General features: G+C 36.0%; 1 protein-coding gene across 1 annotated transcript in view; it reads left to right on the top strand.

Annotated features, from left to right (window-relative positions):
* SLC2A13 (solute carrier family 2 member 13) overlaps positions 1-21,670 on the top strand; it is a 332,721-nt gene that overhangs the window by 38,554 nt on the left and 272,497 nt on the right. The window contains exon 2 of the mRNA XM_070494235.1: positions 10,265-10,424. Within this exon, the coding sequence (XP_070350336.1) occupies positions 10,265-10,424 (160 nt within the window). The remainder of the gene's footprint in view (positions 1-10,264; positions 10,425-21,670) is intronic.

Genomic DNA, 21,670 nt, shown 5'->3' with positions numbered 1-21,670 from the left:
ACTTTGAATCCAGGCTGATTGCTTTCCTTTTTACTTGGTACATTTGATCCTTTTACACATATTATAATTATGTAATTGAATTTTTATCCAGCTTTGCACCCCCACTTACTTGTGCTTTTTTCTCTCTTTGAATTGCACTATCTAATTTTTTTCTCATGCAGCTTTCTCTCAAGTCATTTGAAAGTTATATTTTTTTGTATATACTTTTTAGTAGTTCCCAGTGAAATTTTACTCATGGAAGTTTAACGTTACAAAGCCTGGAGTTATACAATGTCTTTATCCTCCTTCTGAATAATATAAGCCACTTACAGCACTTTAACTCCCTTTAACCTCCTCCTGACTTTAATTCTCTTGTTGTCATGTGTTTTGATTTTCATTTTGAGTTTGCATCTATATACCAGAAGATGTTGCTAATGGTTTTTCATTTTTTAGATTTCCTGTGTATTTACCACTGTTGTGCTCTTCATTCCTTCTTGCATCTTTATTCCTTTTGCGTTATCCGTTTGGGATCACTGTCTATCTGAAATATGCTTTCAGAATTTCCTTATTTAATAATTTTGTTCTTGTTCTTGAAAGACATTTTTTTCTGTTGGATCAGAAACGTGGGTTGATAGTTACTTTCAGCACAATGACGATACCGTTTACTGTCTTCCGGGTTCCATTGTTGCTGATGAGAAGTCAGCTGTCATTTAACAGAGAAATTCTAACAGCGATTAGAAGATTGGAGATGGCCAAATGAAGCCTCAGGATTTGGGAGTTTCTTTCCACCTTACCAAGACAAATGTACCAAAGGAAGTTTTAAATTTTTTGCATTTAAAGCTACCTATTTAAAAATTTTCATCAAGTTGAAATGAGTCCTTTGAAAATGAAGAATATACATGATCTTTAAGCTATATATCCATCATCTATTCTTTTTTAAAGATTTTATTTTTCCTTTTTCTCCCAAAGTCCCCTGGTACATAGTTGTGTATTTTTAGTTGTGGGTCCTTCTAGTTGTGGCGTGTGGAATGCTGCCTCAGCATGGCCTGATGAGCGGTGTCATGTCTGCACCCAGGATTTGAACTGGCACAACCCTGGGCTGCCGAAGCAGAGTGTGCCAACTTAAACACTTGGCCCCGGGCCCGGCCCCCTCCATCATCTGTTCTTTGTCATCTATTCATCCATCAGTCTGTCTGTCATCCATCTTTCTTCCTACTCTGCCTCTTCTTGAATAGGGAATTGACTTCATTGAAATACAGGCCTATTGATTTATGCCAGTGGCATACTTGTTGATGGAAATTTGGCAAAACAAATCAAAAAGGAGAAGACAACAAGCTAAGTATTTTTACAATTAAATCATTAAGGTAAACTGTGAATAGAAGCAGTGCTGAAAGTTACTTTACCTCAAGAATTGGAAATCCCTACCATTCTGGCTGTGTCCCAGTCTCAAAGCTGCTGGAGCAGAAATAAGAGATAATGCCAATGTTAGTGCTGGCAAATTTGTGCCAGAGCTAGGCTTCGTTGACTGAGTCACAGCTGCCACTAGATCTATAAGTAGAATAAAAAGACGTTTATAAGCCATGGAGAGTAATACAGGGGTTCATTTTACTCATCTCTTTCTAAAGCTATCTTAAGAGATGATACTGCCCTTTTCACAGTCGTCTGGCTTGTTCATATTTGTCATATCACTTGGAGTTGGAGTGTTACTCAACCATAGTTACAGCTTTGTGCTTATCACATTTCGTAAATGTTAAGGATCCATAGAGTCTCTTTAGACCCTGTAGGAGAAAACAGTGTTGTAAAATGTTGATAAATGTTTCACCATGATTGGTACCTACCATTTCAAAGAATCAATGCAACAGTCTTTGAGTTCTGTATACATTCCTGGTATACTAAAGAACAAAGTAAAGAGCTGATTATGTCTATTAAAATAATTTTGACTCTAGGCTAAAGAGAACCTAAAGATGTTCTCTCTCCTTTGCTCCATTCCCTTTTATCATTAGTGAGATCTAGCTTCTTAAAGCCAGATAAGTTAACAGAACGAGAGCTCCTGAAAGCAGACTTGGTTTGATTTTGGTGTGGCTCTTTCTAATTGTTACCATTGCTCTCTAACAAACTTTTCCATTTTATGTTTCAAAGAATCTTAGAATGTAAGTGCAAAAAGTATACACATAGAAAATAATTCCCTATTTTATAGTAATAAAATAAGAGGAAGCGAAAGCTAACTTGGCTATGTTACTCATCAAATATTTAAAAATTTTCTATTGTTAGATTCTCATGATTACTGTGGGTTATTAGTGAAGAGTCTGGGGAAGTAAGTTGTATGTCATTGTTTGTAGATCTTAAAAAAAAGGTGCCTTTTTCCTCTGCGTTTTTACTTGTTTAGGATTTTGCTACTTATACTGATTTTTAAGTGGACACAGCACAGGGATATTCATAAGCCCCAGATGGAAAGATAATATTAGAAAAGGTTGAGAAAGATTATATCAGTTGGTGGGTGGCTTATATGATTTTTACCACTTTAAAAAACTCAAAGACCAGGGTCATTCAGTCTACTTTTTAGAGACACAGGAAATCATTAATAGAGGTCTTTGGTAATGAAATTGGACATTATGTTGCTCTATGAATCTATGCCTCTTTGAACATTAAAAAAATAAGTAGACATTTTTATTTAATAATTATTCAGGCATAGCGTTCTAAACAAGTAAAATAATTAGCCATTGTTGCCAAGTGCTGAAACAGAAAAAGACCAGTTAATGCTTTGAAGTGGTTATCAGACAAGCCAAGAAATTCTATGTAGTTCAAAAATGTGTTACTTAGAAGTGGGAACGGAGAAAAGCCATAGGAAGAACCGTTGACTGGGCCACTGACTGTGCTCCACACAAAGTGAAAGACAGATCCTCTGAGCCCTTTACACTGAAACTTCCCTGTCCTTAAAGTTTTTCTTGTTAATTGTGGGGTTGGTTTAGATGTTGTTTCAAAATAGTAAATGAGTGGTTTATCTTCTGAGAGTTTTCCTCCTTGAGAATGGCTTTCACATTCTCATACCTGAAAGACAACGAGGCAAGTTATGGACTACTTAGATCACAGCATTTTCCCCTTCAATGCCTGCGTTGTTGCTCTGGAATTTCATATTGCCTGGTTGTTATTACTTTGTGAGTAAGCTGTTTTTTTTTCTTTCGGCCCTATCCATAAAAAAATTGATCAATTTTTGTTAACCTTGCAAATTGGAAAATGTCCCAGAATGTGTCTACCTGTTACTGCCTACCCCTGGGCCCGTTTATTTCTTTTATAGTGGTTTCTTTTTCAACAGTATCTTTTATCATTCTAATTTCCTTTGCTTTCCATTCTTGGAGAGCATCTCAAATTGATGTTCCACACGGATTCAAATTTCACACAGCTTCATTTCTGTTATTTACTGCCTCCAATATGGTGTTTACTTCTGTAATTATTTACATATTCTATTAAATTTTTAGGGTTCTTGCAAGACTTCCTTACCCTACCCGTTTCCTGTTTAATTTCATCCTGTCGTCTTTTTATTTAAGCCAATTCCCTCCTCATGGCTCTCTGTTCCTGCTGTTTTAGGCAAGGCCAGACCTTCTATTGAAGAATAGATGAAAACCTTTTTGGGGGGTGTGTTCCTTTATTATTTGGCTACTTTAATATTTTCTTTGACAGTTCCTTCTATTTTACTCCTCAATCCTTTATGTGTATTGCATGAATATTTCTACAACCAAATTCTGGCCCTGGACTTATCTTATTCTGTACACTACACATTTCTTGTGTATTTTATCTGTACCTATTCAATTACAATCTATATTCAGGTGATTCACCCTTTTAGCTCCAGTTTAGATCCACATTGTTTGTTGTCCTTAGAACCTTTACCTCTAGATGTCACATAAAGCTAAATATGACAAAGCACCACTTAGGTTCCTGTTTGCTAAATTCGCTGCCTCGAGGAAAACATATTGATTTCTTATTAACCTTTATGCATTCCATTTGTCAGGTGTGAAGCGCGCTGCTTCTGCTTTTGTAGCATTTCATACAGCTGTCTTTCCCTTATAACCTCTAAACTGTTTTAAGAGATTTCTTATATGTCTATTAATTGCTTTATTCGCCATCTCTCTGAATCAAGAAATTCTTTCTTTCTCTGTTCTCTTCCTGCCCTCTTCCATCTGTGTGTTCTGGGAAGACTTCTTTCTTCTCTTTATCTGAATACTGGCATATTATACTGTTCCTTAAAATGGTCTTGTACTGCAGGGGGCCACATCAGTGTCCAGATTATTGTATATGGCTGTGTGGGGATATGTTTTGTTTTCTTTGCCCTACAGAGTGTGTTGTACCTTAGTTGTTACCTTATATCTTATACTCTGTTGGCTTCTATATTTATGGTACCTGCCTAGCTTATGTAAGAAGTTTGAGACCTCTTTTTGGAAAATAATATTTAAAGAGAAGGAAAATGTTCACGATACAATCAGTGAATGCTACAGACTTAATGGAAAAAATACTTTAAGTTATAGCCAAATTTTAATAGTGGTTATCTATGGGTGGTGTGATTAGAGGTGATTATTTACCTTACTTCTCACCTGTTGTTTCTAAATTTTCCTCAACGGATAATGTTTTTAGTATAAAGCCAATCAATTAACATTAATTTGAAAGGATATGGTTTTGTGTGTGCATCCCATAGTACTAATCAACAAGGTCTGTGCTGTTCAGAAGGTATGTGGGATGTGATCATGAACAGGCTTATAGTCCTGCTTGGAGAAACAATATGCTACAGACTCTACTGAGATGTTACCAGTAAAAAAGGGTGTGGATAGATGGATGGAACATTCTCAAGTAATAGAAAGGGAGACGTCACTTAATTTGTGAGAGGCTGCACTGAGTTGAAATGCTGATAACATGTTTGTAATGCTTTGTTAAGAGCTTTTAAACACCATGCGACATTAACTCTGCTAATTATCCCCGTAGATAGAATCTTTCTCATAACCTGGCTCTTCTGTTATAGGCGTTTTGTGTTGTATATGCTTTCATCACTTTGGGGCTTATTGCTCTTTGAAGTTGCCCAGCCGATTTTGTGAGTGAGTGAAGCCTTATTGTTAGAAAAAAATTAAAACTGAATTCTGGGATGTTAACAGCCTGGTAATTGTAGAAGCTTGACTGTTTCGAAGACTGCAAACGTTACCAGTCCTGAAACAGCTACAGCGAAGGATACTGTTTATTTAGACAGGTTCTCTTTCTTTTTATTAAAATTCTTTCGTCAGAGATCATAGAGCAATAATTTACAAAATGAAATTAGGACATCTTAATCTGTCTTGTTCAAGAAGCATTCTTATTAAAAGGTAGCATCATGTGCTTGTAAGAAGCTAATTAGTCGCAGCCTGGCTTATCATGCTGAGAGGCCGCTGTGATTCATGGGTATTTACCCATCGCAACAGGGTTTTCTAATGCTATTTGGTTATGAAATTATTTATACTTCTGACTCAGGGCTTTAAAAGGGCTTCCAGCAGTTTTTGAAAGCCAACTTCTGCGCTCAGGAGTGTTTTGTGCTGTTTGTGGTGAATCAGCTTGGCAGCGTGAGGGTGCATGCGTTGGGCTGCACTACAGCATCTGAGGGGAAGTTTTCTGGTGAAATTCTTCAAGCCAAGCATGGTAATGAGTTTTCCTTGATGTACACCTTTTTATTTTGCAAGAAACAAACTTTTCCATTATCGAACTTTGTAACTATTCAAAAACAATACCAACACAGCTTTCTGTGGTTGCGTTTACTCTGATAAGCCCTTTAACAGAAACTTGGACCACTCCCTTAGGTTAATTCAATTCATGAGTTTAGTATGGATGATTTAGAATTTGTTCTTTCTTTATCAGGCATTTGTTTTATTTAACTAGTGGTTGGAATAGAGAAGAAATCAAAAGCTCTTCATAGAACTCTCTTTGAACTTTAAATATCATTAATGACATTCATTTATGAAGCACCTAATTCTAAATTTTGGAGGTCTCATACACTGTTACTTAACTGTCCTTCATTAGAGCAGCGAGCTTTATCTAGGGACAGAAGTCAATTTGCTTCTCCAAAGTGGGAAGGAGATTTTGGGGTGCCGTAGCCTTAATGTCCAAGGTTTTTCAAAAGTGGGGATAATGTTTAGAAATCCATACGTTTTGGTTTGCCTGGGTTGTTTTGTTGATAGGAAAGTGAGTTCACAGGGCCTGTGCTTAACACAAGCATACAGATGTGACAGATGTGAGTATAGTGAACACAGAGCCTCCTCCTGATCATCAGCGTTCTTTTATAGTTCTCCATTTTCATTTTCCTAAAGCATTTTTATGGGTTTAAATGTGTCTCACTTGAAATTATGCAGTTAATCACATTCAGTTCTCATTTTTCTTACTAATTTGTCTGAGCTCTTTAATGTGACACCTGGTGGCAGTAAGTCACATAACAGGCAGTAAGGGCAGGGAAGAGATCAGACCTTCCTGCCCCCAGAAGTTCATGTGTGCCAGTTAAGGTCATAGGGCCAAAAATAAAATGTTTCTGAGAAATTTCCAAAGGGCTACATTCTGAACAGAGGCATGGCCCTCAGTCCCCGAGTGGTACATTACGAAGACTTGGGGACCTGAATCTGTGAGGCCCACTTTGATATTAACTTGCTTTGTGATGTTCTGAAAATCTCTTCTCGTCTATCTTTAAGGCTGGGTTTCCTTACCCTTCCGAGACGGGATGATAAACGATATCTGTTGTACCTATTGATGGGATGACCTTACCTGATAATACAAAATGGTAACGTAAAAAGACTTCAAAAATAATGTAGTATTCAAGGGTAAGATAGATTCTTGCTGTTCGCTTCGTCTCACTTTCTTCCTCCAACAGTTCTTTAAATATTGGAATTTTTCGGGACTCAGATCTAGACATTCTTCTCATCTTCCATTTCTGGGCTCTTTCATCCATTCCCGTGGTTTCAGTTGTGTGCACCATCCATACTCATGCTCTGTTCTGCAGAATTGTCTGCCCAGCCTTTCCTAGCTACCACCTAATCATTGTCAACATCACTAGAACCCAGTGTGTGGCTGTACTGTGACCCTTACCATGGTATTTTGAAATTATTTATTTGATTACATATTTTTGTGAGTAGAGCTTGTGTGTGGTGTCCTTTCTTGTAGGGACCCTATTTGGTTTACTTTTACTCATCCCGATAATCCCAGCACCTAACACAGGTCAAACTGGGTCGAAAAAGTTAGAATGCCTCATACCTAGAGTTATTATAATAGTAGCAGAAGTAATTATTGACTACTTTCTGTATGCTAGGCGCAATTTTAAGTGCTTTCACTCTATTAGTTCATTGAATTCTCTCAACTCCTAGGAAGGAGTTACTTTTATTCTTCCCATTACATAGATGAACCGGAGACCAGAAAGGTTAAGTAAGTTGTCAGTGGCAAGGCTGGAATTTAAAGCCACTGGTTCCAGAGCATACTCTCATCTGTGGGGGATCAGTCAGTGTAGTCTAGTGCTTTCAAAATTGGGTTCTATAATCTCGCTGACTGGTTCAAATTCTAGTCTTTCTCTGCAAAATGGGGATAATTACATGTCCTTTATAGGGATGTTCTGATTAAATAAACTAATTAGTCCGAGTGAAATAGCTAATAAAATGTAGGCAGTTGTAACAGTGTTGAGTCAATGCGAGCACTCATTGGACGGATCTTTTGGGGTTCTTTCCAACTCTAAATTGAGTGAGTCTGTCTTTTTCGTCAATCTTTTCCCTTTGCCATTACCTGTTGCTTTTCAATGTTCTGGTGTTTATTTTTAATAGTCTACCTTTATGAGGACCCGAGGACATCTCTGCATTGCTATCAAGTAAAATCTATGGGCTTTGTGACAAGCATGTGCTGCCTAAAACCACGGTCCTAATTTCCCCTACTCAAATCTGCAGACTTGGTAGCCGAATAAAGATGTCTGGTTAAAGAGAGCAACTGAATTCCTATTTACAGCCAGACCAAAGCAGAAAAAGAAATCCAAACAATCAAAGACAGACAATACTGTTGTCTAATTCTTGAAAGTTTATTGAGATGTTCTATGTAAAAGAACTGAGACATATATACAATTAACTTGTCAACACTTGCAGCACGTGTTTCCTCTTCCCAAGTTAGATGAAGGCCGATTTGGGATGGTCTGTGCTGTTAAACTGATTAGCAGTCAGATGGAAACTCTGAGCCGTTTAGGTGATGATTTCATCGTAAAGGCTATTCATACTTTTTCTACTAACAAATGATTATTTTATGAAACTCATGAAATTGTAAGATTCTTTTCATGTGTTAGAATGTATCACCCTGTATTAACAGGCACTACAGTAGCTAGTAGCATTGTTGGAAATGACAGAGTGTATAGTTCTGAGACTTAATGGTTGGCTTGTTTGCAAACTTAACTAGTAACCAGTAGTTATACAACAGTGCAGTGAATGTTCAGAAGCAGATATATATAACTTAAATAAACCGTGTCTATCTATCCATTTATTTATTTGCTTTGTTAAAGATAGAATAAAACAAATGAAAACAGCAAAAAATATATTTAAAATAGGTGACATCAGAGATGATTGTGGCATCAGGAAGGAGTTCACAGAATACCATGAAGTCCAAAACACCTGGTAGAGGTGGGCCTCTCTGACTGCCTGCATAGAGAGGGAAATAAAGGACAGCTGTGTGATTTATAGTGCCAGTAAACAATGCAAATCAGTTTTTGAGAAGCACAACTATTGCAGTTACTGAGACAAGAGAGAAGTGTCTTCTGTTGTCTAGAATGTGGTAAATAGCACCTCCAACATCCCTTTTACAGAAAAAACAACAGCTTTCTTGGTGTGGCTACCTTCACTACAGGCTATTTTTTGGCATCATAAAGATCAATTCATTCAAAGAAATTCTGCATGGGTCTGTTATGCAGCCCATTGATGTGCTGGCTTAATTTCAGGATTGATTTATGGTACCTACAGATATAAAAAGATTAAATTTTCTTAAGTAATCCTGCTTAATTTTATCACTGAGCTTTTGGAGAATATTGATTAGCTATGAGTTTTAGGTTAAATAATCAGATATATCTGGAAATTGGAAGTACCATTAGGAAATGGGCTAGATATGGCCAGTAGGGCCAAGATTTTTATTTATTTATTTATTTATTTATTTTGGTGAGGAAGCTTGGCCCTGAGCTAACATCTGTGCCAGTCTTCCTCTGTTTTGTATGTGGGATGGCTCCACAGCATGGCTTGATGGGCAGTATGTAGATCCACACCCTAGATCTGAACCCACAAACCCTGGGCCGCTGAAGCAGAATGTGCAAACTTAACCATTATGCCACCAGGCCGGCCCCCAAGAATTTTTTTTTAAAGAAATAATTTTGGATTGGCTCAAAGTTGTATACCATATAACTGTACTTTTTAAAATATGTGCTGAGCATCAGGATCACCTCAGGGATTTTTAAAAGACAGGCCCATCTCCCACCTCTGCAGTTTTTTGTTTAGTACGTCTAGGGTGGGTGAGGTGAGGGCATCTTTATTAAAAAAGCCACATAAGTGATTCCAGTGATGAATGAAGTTTGAGAACTACTACCATAGATTATGCTGCGTTGATTTTAGATAGAAAAAATTTAAAGCAGATGTAACCAAATATGCCTTAACCATAAAACTATCTATTTTATGCTTAAGACCATTTGTTTTTGAGGACTGTAAGTGCCCGAAGTACTATCCATTGTAAGCTGTTTCTGAAATGTACACCTACCCAATTCAATAAGGTGATTTAATGCATAGATTTCTTATTAGCAAACCAATTAAAAGTTTTGGTGTGTCTACTGTAAGTGATGGCTTTGAATAGTTAATATGTATTCCGGGATAATTTTCTTACCATTGTCTGATTACATTTCCATATAGACTAAAAATATTTCAATAATTATATTCTGTCTGGAGAGCATTTTCCTATTTTCAGTCCTCAAGAAATTATAACGCATACTTATATGCATTCTTAAGTTATCTTGGATCTCCAGCGGTATGTTCGTTTGTAGGCTTTCAAGGGATAATATGAAAAAATGATGCTCAGAGATTTATATCTCAGGTACGTCCTTACTTCTCTGCAGCAGTCACTAGTTATAACCAGATCTTTAACTGTGTGGGAAATCTTTGTTCAAAGTTGAAAACCAAGCCCATATACGTATGTGTGTGTGTATGTCTTAAGCTAGCATTAATAACAGCAGCAGAGATCTATCTCTCAAATAAATGTCTTATGTTTACTTTTTGTTGTTTCTTTGCAGGCATTGCTTCTATGACAGTGCCAGTGTACATTGCCGAGGTCTCGCCACCCAACTTAAGAGGTCGATTAGTCACCATTAATACCCTCTTCATCACAGGAGGGCAGTTCTTTGCAAGTGTTGTTGATGGAGCCTTCAGTTATCTCCAAAAGGATGGATGGAGGTCTGTAAATAGTTCTTACATTTAATTTTCAAATCATGATTTTAGGGGATGGGAGAAAAATGGAGAAATGATAGGAAAAATATAACTAGATATTTTGAATCATTATAGCTAATTTATAAGGGGTAGCATTCAGCAAAATTGAAAATGGACAAGAAGCTGATATTTACTTTAATGATAGACAAGAAACCTACCATTAAGAATTGATATTTACAGGGATTTTTAGCATTTAGGTCACATTTCTCACACTGCATGTAATGTTTTGCAATATTTATTTAAAAATGAATGCAGCAATAAATATGCATGGAGTTCTTGAATTGTATCATTGATTCGATTCAAATCAGTGATTTACCAGTGATAAACAAGCTGTTAATGAGCTGCAGATATAACTAACATCTTTTTTGTATTTAGGAAGCCACATTCCCATCTGAATGAAAGAAAACCCAGTCCTTAAAGATATAGATTTAGCTATATACAAAGATGTTATATATGTAAATTTAAAATACACAAATGATTCCCTGATCACTATTTGGCTTATTTTGAATCAAAAGAGATGAGAAAAATGTTTTTAAAACTACTTTAAAATATTTTCAAACTGAATATTGTAAAAACAAACTACTGTTGAAGCTTATGATATTGTTGGCTCTGGATTTTGATGTCATGCTCTGTAGTATACAAAACAACAGGATTCGTGTAACTGTTCCAAGGAAATTTCATTACAAGTTACAACAGCTTACACAGTCTTCTCTAACTTGTTTTCTTGCTACCATTTATTACCAAAAATGTTTATCGAGCATCTCCTCTGTGTAGGTGCTGGAGATAAAATATTGAACAAGACAGACTAGTCCTTGTTTGCATGGGGCTTACAGTGTTGAGGTTGATTCTTAACAGCTGAAGAAAAAGGGTTCGATGCAATGCGGATGTAGAGAATTAAACTTCTATGTAAGCAGCACGATAAATTATGGCTTAGAATGAGCCATTAAAGACTTAGAAGAAGTTTTATTAAAAGTCATTTGAGAAAACTTATTGAAGCCAGTTAAGGGCTCCATTTGTCAGGACCGTTAAAGAGAGAACATGGTCCTTAAAAGCATTAACTCTGTCGGAAGATGTTGCTAAAACACTTTCTACCTTTGAAGGAATGAATCTCTGTCAGATTGAGAAATTACTGGAAAATTGAAGGAGCAGGAAATTTCATTTTTCTTTTTCACTCTGTGGATGAACAGAAAGAAGGAGGTGACATTGTTATCAGCATGACCTGATATTTTGAGTTTTTCTTGGAAGCTCATTGGAAATCAGTCTTTTAACCCCATGTGTGTTTAAGAAGATCTAAATTATATATTGACATTTTGTTAAAAATTTTATTAATATAACTAATATATATGCTTTTATTTTAAATATGTTTTTAAATGAAAACATATAAAATGCATAAGCCCTGTTTTTGACTTTAAGTATAGCCATGTAGCTATCTTTTCTCAGTATTGGTTAGGAAAGAGAGAAAGATCATACAGTAGTGAAAATAATTCATGAATGTGGTGTCCCTGTGTAGAAGTGAAGGTCTTGGGTCAGACATTAGAACAGTTTTCAGAGGCAGAGTGACATAGTTTTTGACAGACCTGGATTCAGATCCGTTTTCTACCGCTCATTAGCTATGAACCTTGGACAAGTTACTTAGCTCCCCTGAGCTTCACTTTTGTCATTGTAAAAAATGGGACCAAAAATACTTATCTTGTAAGATTATTGTGGGATTTAAATTAAGGTAAAGTATTCAGCCCAGTGCTCGGTACATGGGAAATGCTCAATAAACAATGAATCACATTATCGACTATTCTGAGGAATGAATAAAGAGTGGGTGCTACTATAAAGTTGTAAGGGAGGTTGAAGGAAAACCTCCTTGGCCTCTGTTTTCTTTTATCAGTAAAGATGGGGCTTGTAGGTGATGGGCGAGACCTAGAGAAAAAATGTTAAATGCTCATAGCTGCCGTAAAAAGCATAAGGAGGAAAAGACTGGAGATGAAAACGATTTTCCAAATAACCATGGGATCCCAGCTGCTGTTGGAGCCATATATTTGCAGTAAAACCAAATAGCATGCCTGTGTGAATTTTTACTGCAATACTGGAGAGCCCAGGGGTGAAAAAATAAAATACGAGGATGAGAAAACTAACTTGGGCTGGTATTGAGACCCACACATTAACATAGCAGGTCACTTTGAACCCACTTATTGTTTGCACAAATACACATTTGCTCGTGTCTACATGCAAACACGTTCACTTTTTTCACAGGTGAATTTTCTGTGTGTTATTCTCTTCCATTATTTAGTATTCTTAGCAGTATGTTTACCTCCTCTCACTCCTGGGCTCATCGGAGTGTGGTTCCAAGCAAATAAAGCTACCTTAGTATCAACTGTAGAATTGTCAGCAATTAAAACTTATTCATAATTATAACAATAGACAATTCATCATTTTTTTGGCAGTATATTTCAGAAATCCTAAGGAAAATGTGGATCTTAATGTTTCATATAAAATTTCTTTCTCATACTTGTATTTTCATGTAGCATAATGATGTCCCCTACCTTCCAAGAGTTTGAGTATTTTAATTTTTGTGTCTTTTTTATTTTCCTTTTTGACTTTTATTGCTCTGAAACTCCACTTCATGTTATTAAACATTTGATGTTATGATACGTACTCAGGGTCCCAGATTTCCTAGCTCACCTTATAGTGATGAACAATTTTAGAGACTGTTAGTGAATATCATTTGATTCTAACCGAAAGCTTAAGAGGCTGGTGGAACTGGTATTATTCCCAATTTGCAGATTTAAAAAATGCTCAGAGAAGTTAAATATTTGCCTAAGGCCACATGGTTGTTACATGACAGAGAATAAAGCCAGTTCTTCTTACTTGAAATCTAACCACTTTCTTTCTTGTTCTGCTTCCAAGAGCTTATCATCTAAAATATAATTATTGGTAATTTTTACCAGTAGCAATCAGGTTGAGACATACAGAAGATGAAACTGATTAATCAGACAGAAAAACTTAGATTTTGATGTTGTTGAAAGACTAAGTCACCTTTTCTGCCAGATGGGTCAAAGCTTATGTTCTCTTATTGTTTGGATGTCGTAGAAATAAATTGTTTTCTACTGAACAACTGGAATATTAGTTTTTCTAGAAAAAAGAATTGCCAGTAGAAGATTGAATGTTGGTATTTTTCTAGCCCTCTAATGTTATAATACCTTCTGTGCTGGGAAGGATGTCATCTGGCTTCATGAGGAAAGGGAAATAAGGATTTTGAACACACTGTTGAAGCTTAGGTTTTTTAAAACAACTTTATTGAGATATAATTCACATACTATTCAGTTCACCCATTTGAAGTGTACAGTTCAATGGCTTTTAGTATATTCGCAGAGCTGTGCAGCTATCACCATTATCAAATTTAGAACATTTTCTTTACCCCAAAAAGAAACTTTGCACTCCTTAGCTGTCACCCCCTCAACCTTCCAGCTCCAGGCAACCATCAATCTACCTTTTATCTCTATCTATTTACCTATTCTGGATATTTTGTGTATCAGTATGTGGTCTTTTGTCACTGGGTTCTTTCACTTAGCATGTGTGTTGTAGCATGTGTCAGTACTTAGTTCCTTTTTATTGGCAAAAAATAAAATGTGGATATGTTACATTTTGTTTATCCATTCATCAGTTGATGGACATTTGAGTCATTTCCACTTTTTGGCTATTATAAAAAATGCTGCTGTGGACATTTGTGTACAACTTTCAGGGTGGACATATGTTTTCAGTTCTCTTGGGTATATACCTAGCAGTGGGATTGCTAAGTCATGTGGTAAATATGTTTAGCATTTTGAGGAACTGCCAGGCTGTGCTCCAAAGCAGCTACACTATTTTACATTCCCACTTAGCAGTGCATGAGAATTATAGTTTTTCCACATCCTAGTAAACACTTGTTATTATCTGTCTTTTTGATTATAGTCATCTTGGTGGGTGTGAAGTGGCATCTCGTTGTGGTTTTGATTTGCATTTCCTTGATGACTAATAATGTTGAGAAGGACTTTATTTGTACCTGATGTGTTATAGTGCATATAAAGATGGCAGAGGCATTTTGGTAGTTAATATTAGTGATAGAAAGTTTTATCATGGTTTGCCCTTTTCGCTGCTAATACTTTTTAATCTTGCTTATTGAACGTGGTGGGATTTACTTGCTACACCTCAAGCAAACAAAGATTTTCTTTTTTTAACTGCTGAGTTAAAGCCTGGCACATAGCAGCCCTCAGCAAATATATAATAAAGTGAATTTAAAGCCACCACATGATCTGTCTAAAATACTTATCTGGGCATGCCAGTGCTAAGTTGCTTCAAAGCCTCCCCATTTCCTACAGGAAAAAAATCAAGCTCTTTATCATGGCTTGTAGTGTCTCCCACTATCCAATCCATGCCTGCTTTTCTAGATTTTTTTTATCTCATCATTGCCTCCCTCCCTCCTCTTTTGTACAACAACCATGCCTGTATACCCTATACATAGTCGCATTTTGCTTTTTCATGTTTCTGGGTTTTCTCCTTTTACTCACTTTACCTATAATGTCTTCCTACTTTATCCTGGTTTACTGGTCCAACTACTGTTTCTCCTTTAAATCTCTGCTTGTATGTCTTGTGAAGCTGTCTTTGTCCCTGTGTTCTTTCTTAATACTTTGTACATAGCATCACATTTATACTCACTGTATTATTTTGAACTCGTTGCTTATTTGTGTATCTCCTCTGATTCACTTTGGAGCGCCTGCATCTTATTGACCTTGTGCTCATTTTTAGATCTAGGAAGGGCCTGGAACTTAGTAAATGCTGAAGAAGTGTTTATTGAACCGAGCTGAATAGATTGGGCCCTAGGGAAGGGATTCTTAACCAAAGTAAAAAGATATCGATTATAAACCAAACTACCAATTCATTAATTTACCCTGAGGAATACATATACTTCATAGATAGCTGAAAAACTAAATTATTAATCATAAGTGTTTCTTATTGAGCATAAAAATCAGAGAAAGAAAATTAGTTTCTGCACCCATGAGCATTTCTGTCTCTCAAAATAATCTACCTCTCTGGGCCCTAGAACACTTTTTATCCTTCTCTCTTGAACAGAGCTGGTTTTCAAATGAGTATTCTTCTATTTATAATTACATAAACCATCATGTTATTTATATTAATAAGAATGGTGTATTTATAGAGGGGCTAAATTCTTCTCTTTTATGTTGATTGTTATACTCATTTTATTCTCAGATTTAATTTTTAAAACTAGGGTTATCTTATTCCACCTCGTTAACCTATATACAGCCATTTGTTAAGTGTCTTAGTGTGCTAGGTATTTTCACATTCTGCCATTTACACGATGCTCTTTTCTTTTTGCCAAAGAAGTAAAATTTGGGGTAGTATAAGTGTTGAATGAGAAACCCAGAGTCTTAGTGCTAGCAACATCTACATAAGAGATTTTTTTGGAGTATCTTCTAAATCGTGGACAATGTGAGACTTGTGCTGAACTTTGAAGAGTTGGTGGCATTCCTGTGAACAGAAGTAGAAATGGGGCCAGACTGTAGGCTAGGTGAGGGCAGGGTCAGGAGGCTTGAAACTGAAGTGATGATGGACACAATAGATTGGAGCCAGGTTCTAGAGGTCTGTATATTCTAGGCTAGAGATTTTGAACTTTATCTACTGGCAAAGTGAAACTATTATTTTTTGAGCAGGGCATGCCACAATGTGAGTCAAAGATTAATATGAGGGTGATGCCCGAATTTATCGGAACTCTTGGCTCTTGGATGGATTCAGAGAACCTATTTATGAGGCTGCTGCTGGAAAAAAGGTGCAAAGTAGTGAGGTGATACTCTAGGAGACATGAGTTATTATGGAAATAATCCAGTCATTCAAAAAAAGAAATTGTGGCACCTACTGTATACTACTGTTGTGCTTGGTACTAAAGATAGAAAGATTGATAAGAAACATACTTGTCCTCAAGCACCTCAGTCTAATGAGGGGGAGGGACCTTTCATCACATGTTAATTAAATGATGGATAGCGTTATGGGAGCTCTCAGAGGGAATGAATAGCTTAGCTTCGCAATGGAAAGATATTTGAGCTGAATCTTTCATGAATAAAAGAATTCAAGGCATAGTGAGGGAGAGGGAAATTCTAGGTGAAAACATATTTTTTTTAAAGCCGTGTAGTGTGAAAGAGCACTAATTTGGGCTCTAGTGATTAAGTTGAGAGCAGCTGAGTGGAGGGCTGTGATTGCTCTGGAGTTTGAGGGGGACGTGGAGAGGCCAGTCTTCGGTGGGTACCAGGAGAACTTAAATCCATTGCACTCTCTTTAACAGTACGTTGAGTTTGGGTTTGTTTATTGAAAGTCTCATAAAATAATTTTTTAAATCTCTATTACTTTGAGATTGCTTTGGAAAAAATGAATGAGCCTCCCTCTCCCATAATATTTTACAGTTTTAAAAACCATGTCAATAAGATGCTTTTCAGAATGATATGTAAAAGAGGGTGATATTTCTAAACAAATTTGTGCTGGGCAAAGTTTTCTTATAATTTAGAGCTAATAGATCAGTGGTGTTTGGCTCTGTACAAAATATAGAATATGAAGCAGTCGCGTAGACATGTGAGTAAACAGAACATGTGACCCATAATTGAAAGAAACGATTGAAAAAGAAGTAAAGAGAGCCTCAGTGACCTAGAGTACAACATTGTGTCATCTTATAGACATATAATTAATATAAAGTAGTCTAATGTACATGTAATTGGAATACAAGAAAGAGAGAGAATGGGTCAAAAAATATGTAAAGAAATAATGGCTGAAAGTTTCCCAGATTAGGTGAAAACATTAATTACCAGCTCAAGAAGTGCAGAAAATCCCAAATAGGATAAATACAAAGATGAGCATACCCAGGCATATCATAATCAAACAGCTGAAAATGAAAGATACAGAGAAAATTAGGATCCAAAGAAAAAAGACACATTACATGAAGGAGAACAGCAATACAAAGGATGACTGACTTTACATTAGAAACAGTGGAGGTCAGGAGACAAGAAATGTCATCTTTAAAATAATGAAAGAAAAATGTATCCTAGTAGGAGAATAACTTTCAAAAATAAAAACATTTTCAGATAAACGAAAATTAAGGGAATTTCTCACCACCCAACCTCCTGCGTTGTAAGAAATGTTAAAGGACATTCTTCATGCTGAAGGGAAGTGACGCTAGTTAAAAGTTTATCTACAATAAGGAAGAAGAGCAGCAGCTGTCATAAATAGAAGGCTAAATAGAAAGGACTGTTTTTTTCCTCTCACAAGGTTTTCGGAAGATACATAACTGTTTACATTTAAATGTGTTGTGAAATTTATAATGTATGTAGCTGTAAAGTATATGATGACAATAGCAAAAAGGTTGGGGGCAGTAAATGGGAATTATCATGTTAGTGAAGAATTACAGTATTATCTCTAGGTAGTAAAGATGAGTGTTTTTATTCCAGGAACAACCACTGGAATATATTATAAAAAGATACAGCTAAGAAGCTGTTATAAGAATTAAAATAGAGTAGTTAAAATATTTGGATAAGCTGAATAAAAGCAAGCAAGAAGAACATGGAATAAATAACAGATGGGACAAATAGAAACCACATAGCAAAATGGTAGACTTAAAAGCCAATTATAGCAACAATCACATTAAATCTAACTAATTGTCATTGTGCACAAGATGCATGACACATATATCTGTATTGTGTAAAAGCAGCAAACTTTTAAGTATAATGCTGTAGGTTAAAAGCAAAAGAGTGAGAAAAACTATACTATGCAAACAGTAAGGATAAGAAAGCTGGTGTGGCTGTATTAATAATCACACAAAGTAGACTTCAAGACAAGCGGTATTACCACAGATAAGGAGGGACATTTCACAGTGATAAAAGAGCCAGTTCATCAGAAATAATAATGATAAATGTGTAGTTTACCTTAGAAGAGATCTTCAGAATGCATAAACAAAATTAGCAGATGGTGGTTGCGCAACAGTGTGAATGTACTAAATGCTACAGATTTGCATGCTTAAAAATGATTAAAATGGGCTGGCCCAGTGGCATAGTGGTTAAGTTCACACTGCTGTGCTTCAGCGGCCTGGGGTTTGCAGGTTCGGATCCCAGGTATGGACGTACGCACTGCTTATCAAGCTACGCTGTGGCAGGCATCCCATATATAAAATAGAGGAAGATGGGCACAGATGTTAGCTCAGGGCTAATCTTCTTCACCAAAAAAAAAAAAAAAAAAGGGATTAAAATGGTAAATTTTATTTTATGTATTTTTTTCCAGAAAGTAAATTAGTAGAAGTAACAGACGTAATAGACAAATACAAGCTCATATTGGAGAATTTTTAACTCTCTTTCCTTGCAACTGGTAGGACAACTAGACAAAAAATAAGTAAGGTTGTAGAAAAACTGCACAACACTATTAACTGCCTTGTCATAATTGACATTTGTGGACTACTACACCCAGCAGCTATACTATATACATTCTTTTTCAAGTTCAAATCAGGCAGTCTCTAAAACTGACCATATCATCAGCCATAAAATAAATGTTAATAAATTTAAGAAATGAAATCTTACAGAATATGTCCTCTGATCACAGCAGAATTAAATTAGATATCAATAACAATAAGATGGCCAGAAAAGCTTCAAATATTTGGAAGTTAAAACATTATGTTCTAAATAACTCATGGGTCTGAGGAGAAATCAGAAGAAAAATTAGAAAATAGTTTTGAACTGAAAGAAAATACAATATATCAAAATTTGTGAAATGCAGCTTCAGCAGTGCTTAGAGGAAAATATATGGCTAAAGTGATTATATTAGAGAAGAGGAAAAGTCAAATGATCTAAGTTTCATGTTAAAAAGCTAGAGAAATATGGGGCTTGCCCCGTGGCCGAGTGGTTAAGTTCGCGCGCTCCACTGCAGGCAGCCCAGTGTTTCGTTGGTTCGAATCCTGGGTGTGGACATGGCACTGCTCATCAAACCACGCTGAGGCAGCGTCCCACATGCCACAACTAGAAGGACCCACAATGAAGAATATACAACTATGTGCCGGGGGGCTTTGGGGAGAAAAAGGAAAAAAATAGAATCTTTAAAAAAAAAAAAAGAGAAATATGAGTGTATTAAACCCAAAGAAAACAGAAGAGATTAAATAATAAAGAACATAAGTGAATATAATAGACAAACAATGGGGAAAAAAACAATGTTGGTTCTTTGAAAAGATGAGTAAATATATATTTTTTTATTGAGGTATAATTGATGTGTAACATTATATTACTTTCAGATGTACAAGATGATTCAGTATTTGTATATATTGAAAAATGATCATCACAATAAGTGTAGTTAACATCCTTCAGAACCATACATAATTGGAAAATTATTTTCCTTGTGCTGAGAACTTTTAAGATTTACTCTCTTAGCAGCTTTCAAATATGTAATATACAGTATTAACTATAGTCACCATGCTGTACATTACATCCTATGACTTACTTATTTTATAAATGGATGTTTGTACTTTTGACTCCCTCATCCATTTTCCCCACACCCCACCCTTCATCTCTGGCAACCACCAGTCTGTTCTCTTCATCTGTGAGCTTGTTTTTTTTTTTTTAATTCCATGTATAAATGTGATCATATGGTATTTATCTTTTTCTGCCTGACTTACTTCACTTAGCATAATGCCCTCAAGGTCCATCCACGTTGTCACAAATGGCAAGATTTCATTCATTTTTATAGCTGAATGATATTCCATTGTGAGTATATACTACATTTGCTTTATCCGTTCATCCATCGATGGACACTTAGGTTGCTTCCATGTCTTGGCTGCACCAGTTTACATTCCCAGTGATAGCGTACTTGGGTTCTGTTTTCTCCACATCCTCGCCAGCACTTGTTATTTCTTGTCTTTTTGATATTAACCATTCTAATGAGGTGATATGTATTTGTGGTTTTGATTTGCATTTCCTTGAGGATTAGTGATGTTGAGCATCCTCAAAAGATTAATAAAGCTGATAAACTGCTTATTACTGATTAAACTGGTTAAGAAAAAAAAGATAAAGTATAAATTATCAATATCAGAAGTAAAAGAGAGCAAATCATTCCTATTGACATTATAAAGATAATGAGGGCAACTCAAGATAATGAACAACTTTTTGCCAATAAATTTGATAACTTAGATGGAATGGGCATGTTGTGTGAAAATCACAACTTACCAAAAAATGGAAAATCTGAGTATCCCTATACTTATTAAATAAATTGAATTAGTAGTAGTAACCTATCTGCAAAACAAACTCGAGGTCCAGATGGTTCTACTGGTGAATTCTATAACACATTTAAGGAAGAAGTGGGTCCAAACTGAAACAAAAGCTTTAGGAAAATAGAAGTAGAAAGAATACTTCCCAGCTGGGTTTGTGTGGCCAGCATAACACTAGTATTATGGCTTAAATTGTTAAAAGAAAATTCTGGACACAGACTCACAGTGTCCTTAACAAAATGTTAGTAAAATCAAACCCAGAAATGTATAAAAGGATAATAAATCAGGACCAAGTCAGTTTTCGCAGGAAAGTCAGGTTGGTTTAGCATAAGAAAATTAATTCATGCAGGTCACCATGTTGAAATTATTCAAAGGAGGAAAACCTATACCATCATTTCAGTCTATGCAGAGAAAACATTTTACAGAATAGTATTCATTTGTGGTGAAACCTTTCAGCAAACTAGAATAGAAAAGCACTCTCACTTCAATAAAGCACACCTACAAAAAAACCTGCAACCAACTTTATACTCAATGTTGAAAGCCTGAATGCTTTCCTTTATGATCAGTTGCAATGCAAAGATATCCGCTATCACCACTTCCTATTCATTCACATGGACAAGTTGATTCCAAACTTTTTACAGAAAAGCAAAGGACCTAGAATTGCTGAAACCTCCTTGAAGAACAAAGTTGGAGGACTCACCGTCCGATTTCAGGACTTACTATAAAGCTAAAGTAATTAGGACAGTCTGATAAGAATAGATAAAATCAGTGACGTTGATGGAGCAACAACGTGGATGAATCTCAAAAACATTCTGATTTAAAGAAGCAAGACACAGAAGAATAGAGTCTCCACCATTCCCTATGAAATTCATCAACATGCAAGATAAGCTGTGGGGACAGAAATTCAGTCATTGATTGTCTATGGCAGTGGCGATTGACTGGA

This window comes from Equus asinus, chromosome 22, assembly GCF_041296235.1.
Source record: "Equus asinus isolate D_3611 breed Donkey chromosome 22, EquAss-T2T_v2, whole genome shotgun sequence".
Lineage (NCBI taxonomy): Eukaryota > Metazoa > Chordata > Mammalia > Perissodactyla > Equidae > Equus > Equus asinus.
The sequence above is the reverse complement of the archived record's forward strand: the minus strand, read 5'-3'. Positions and strand labels throughout refer to the sequence as shown.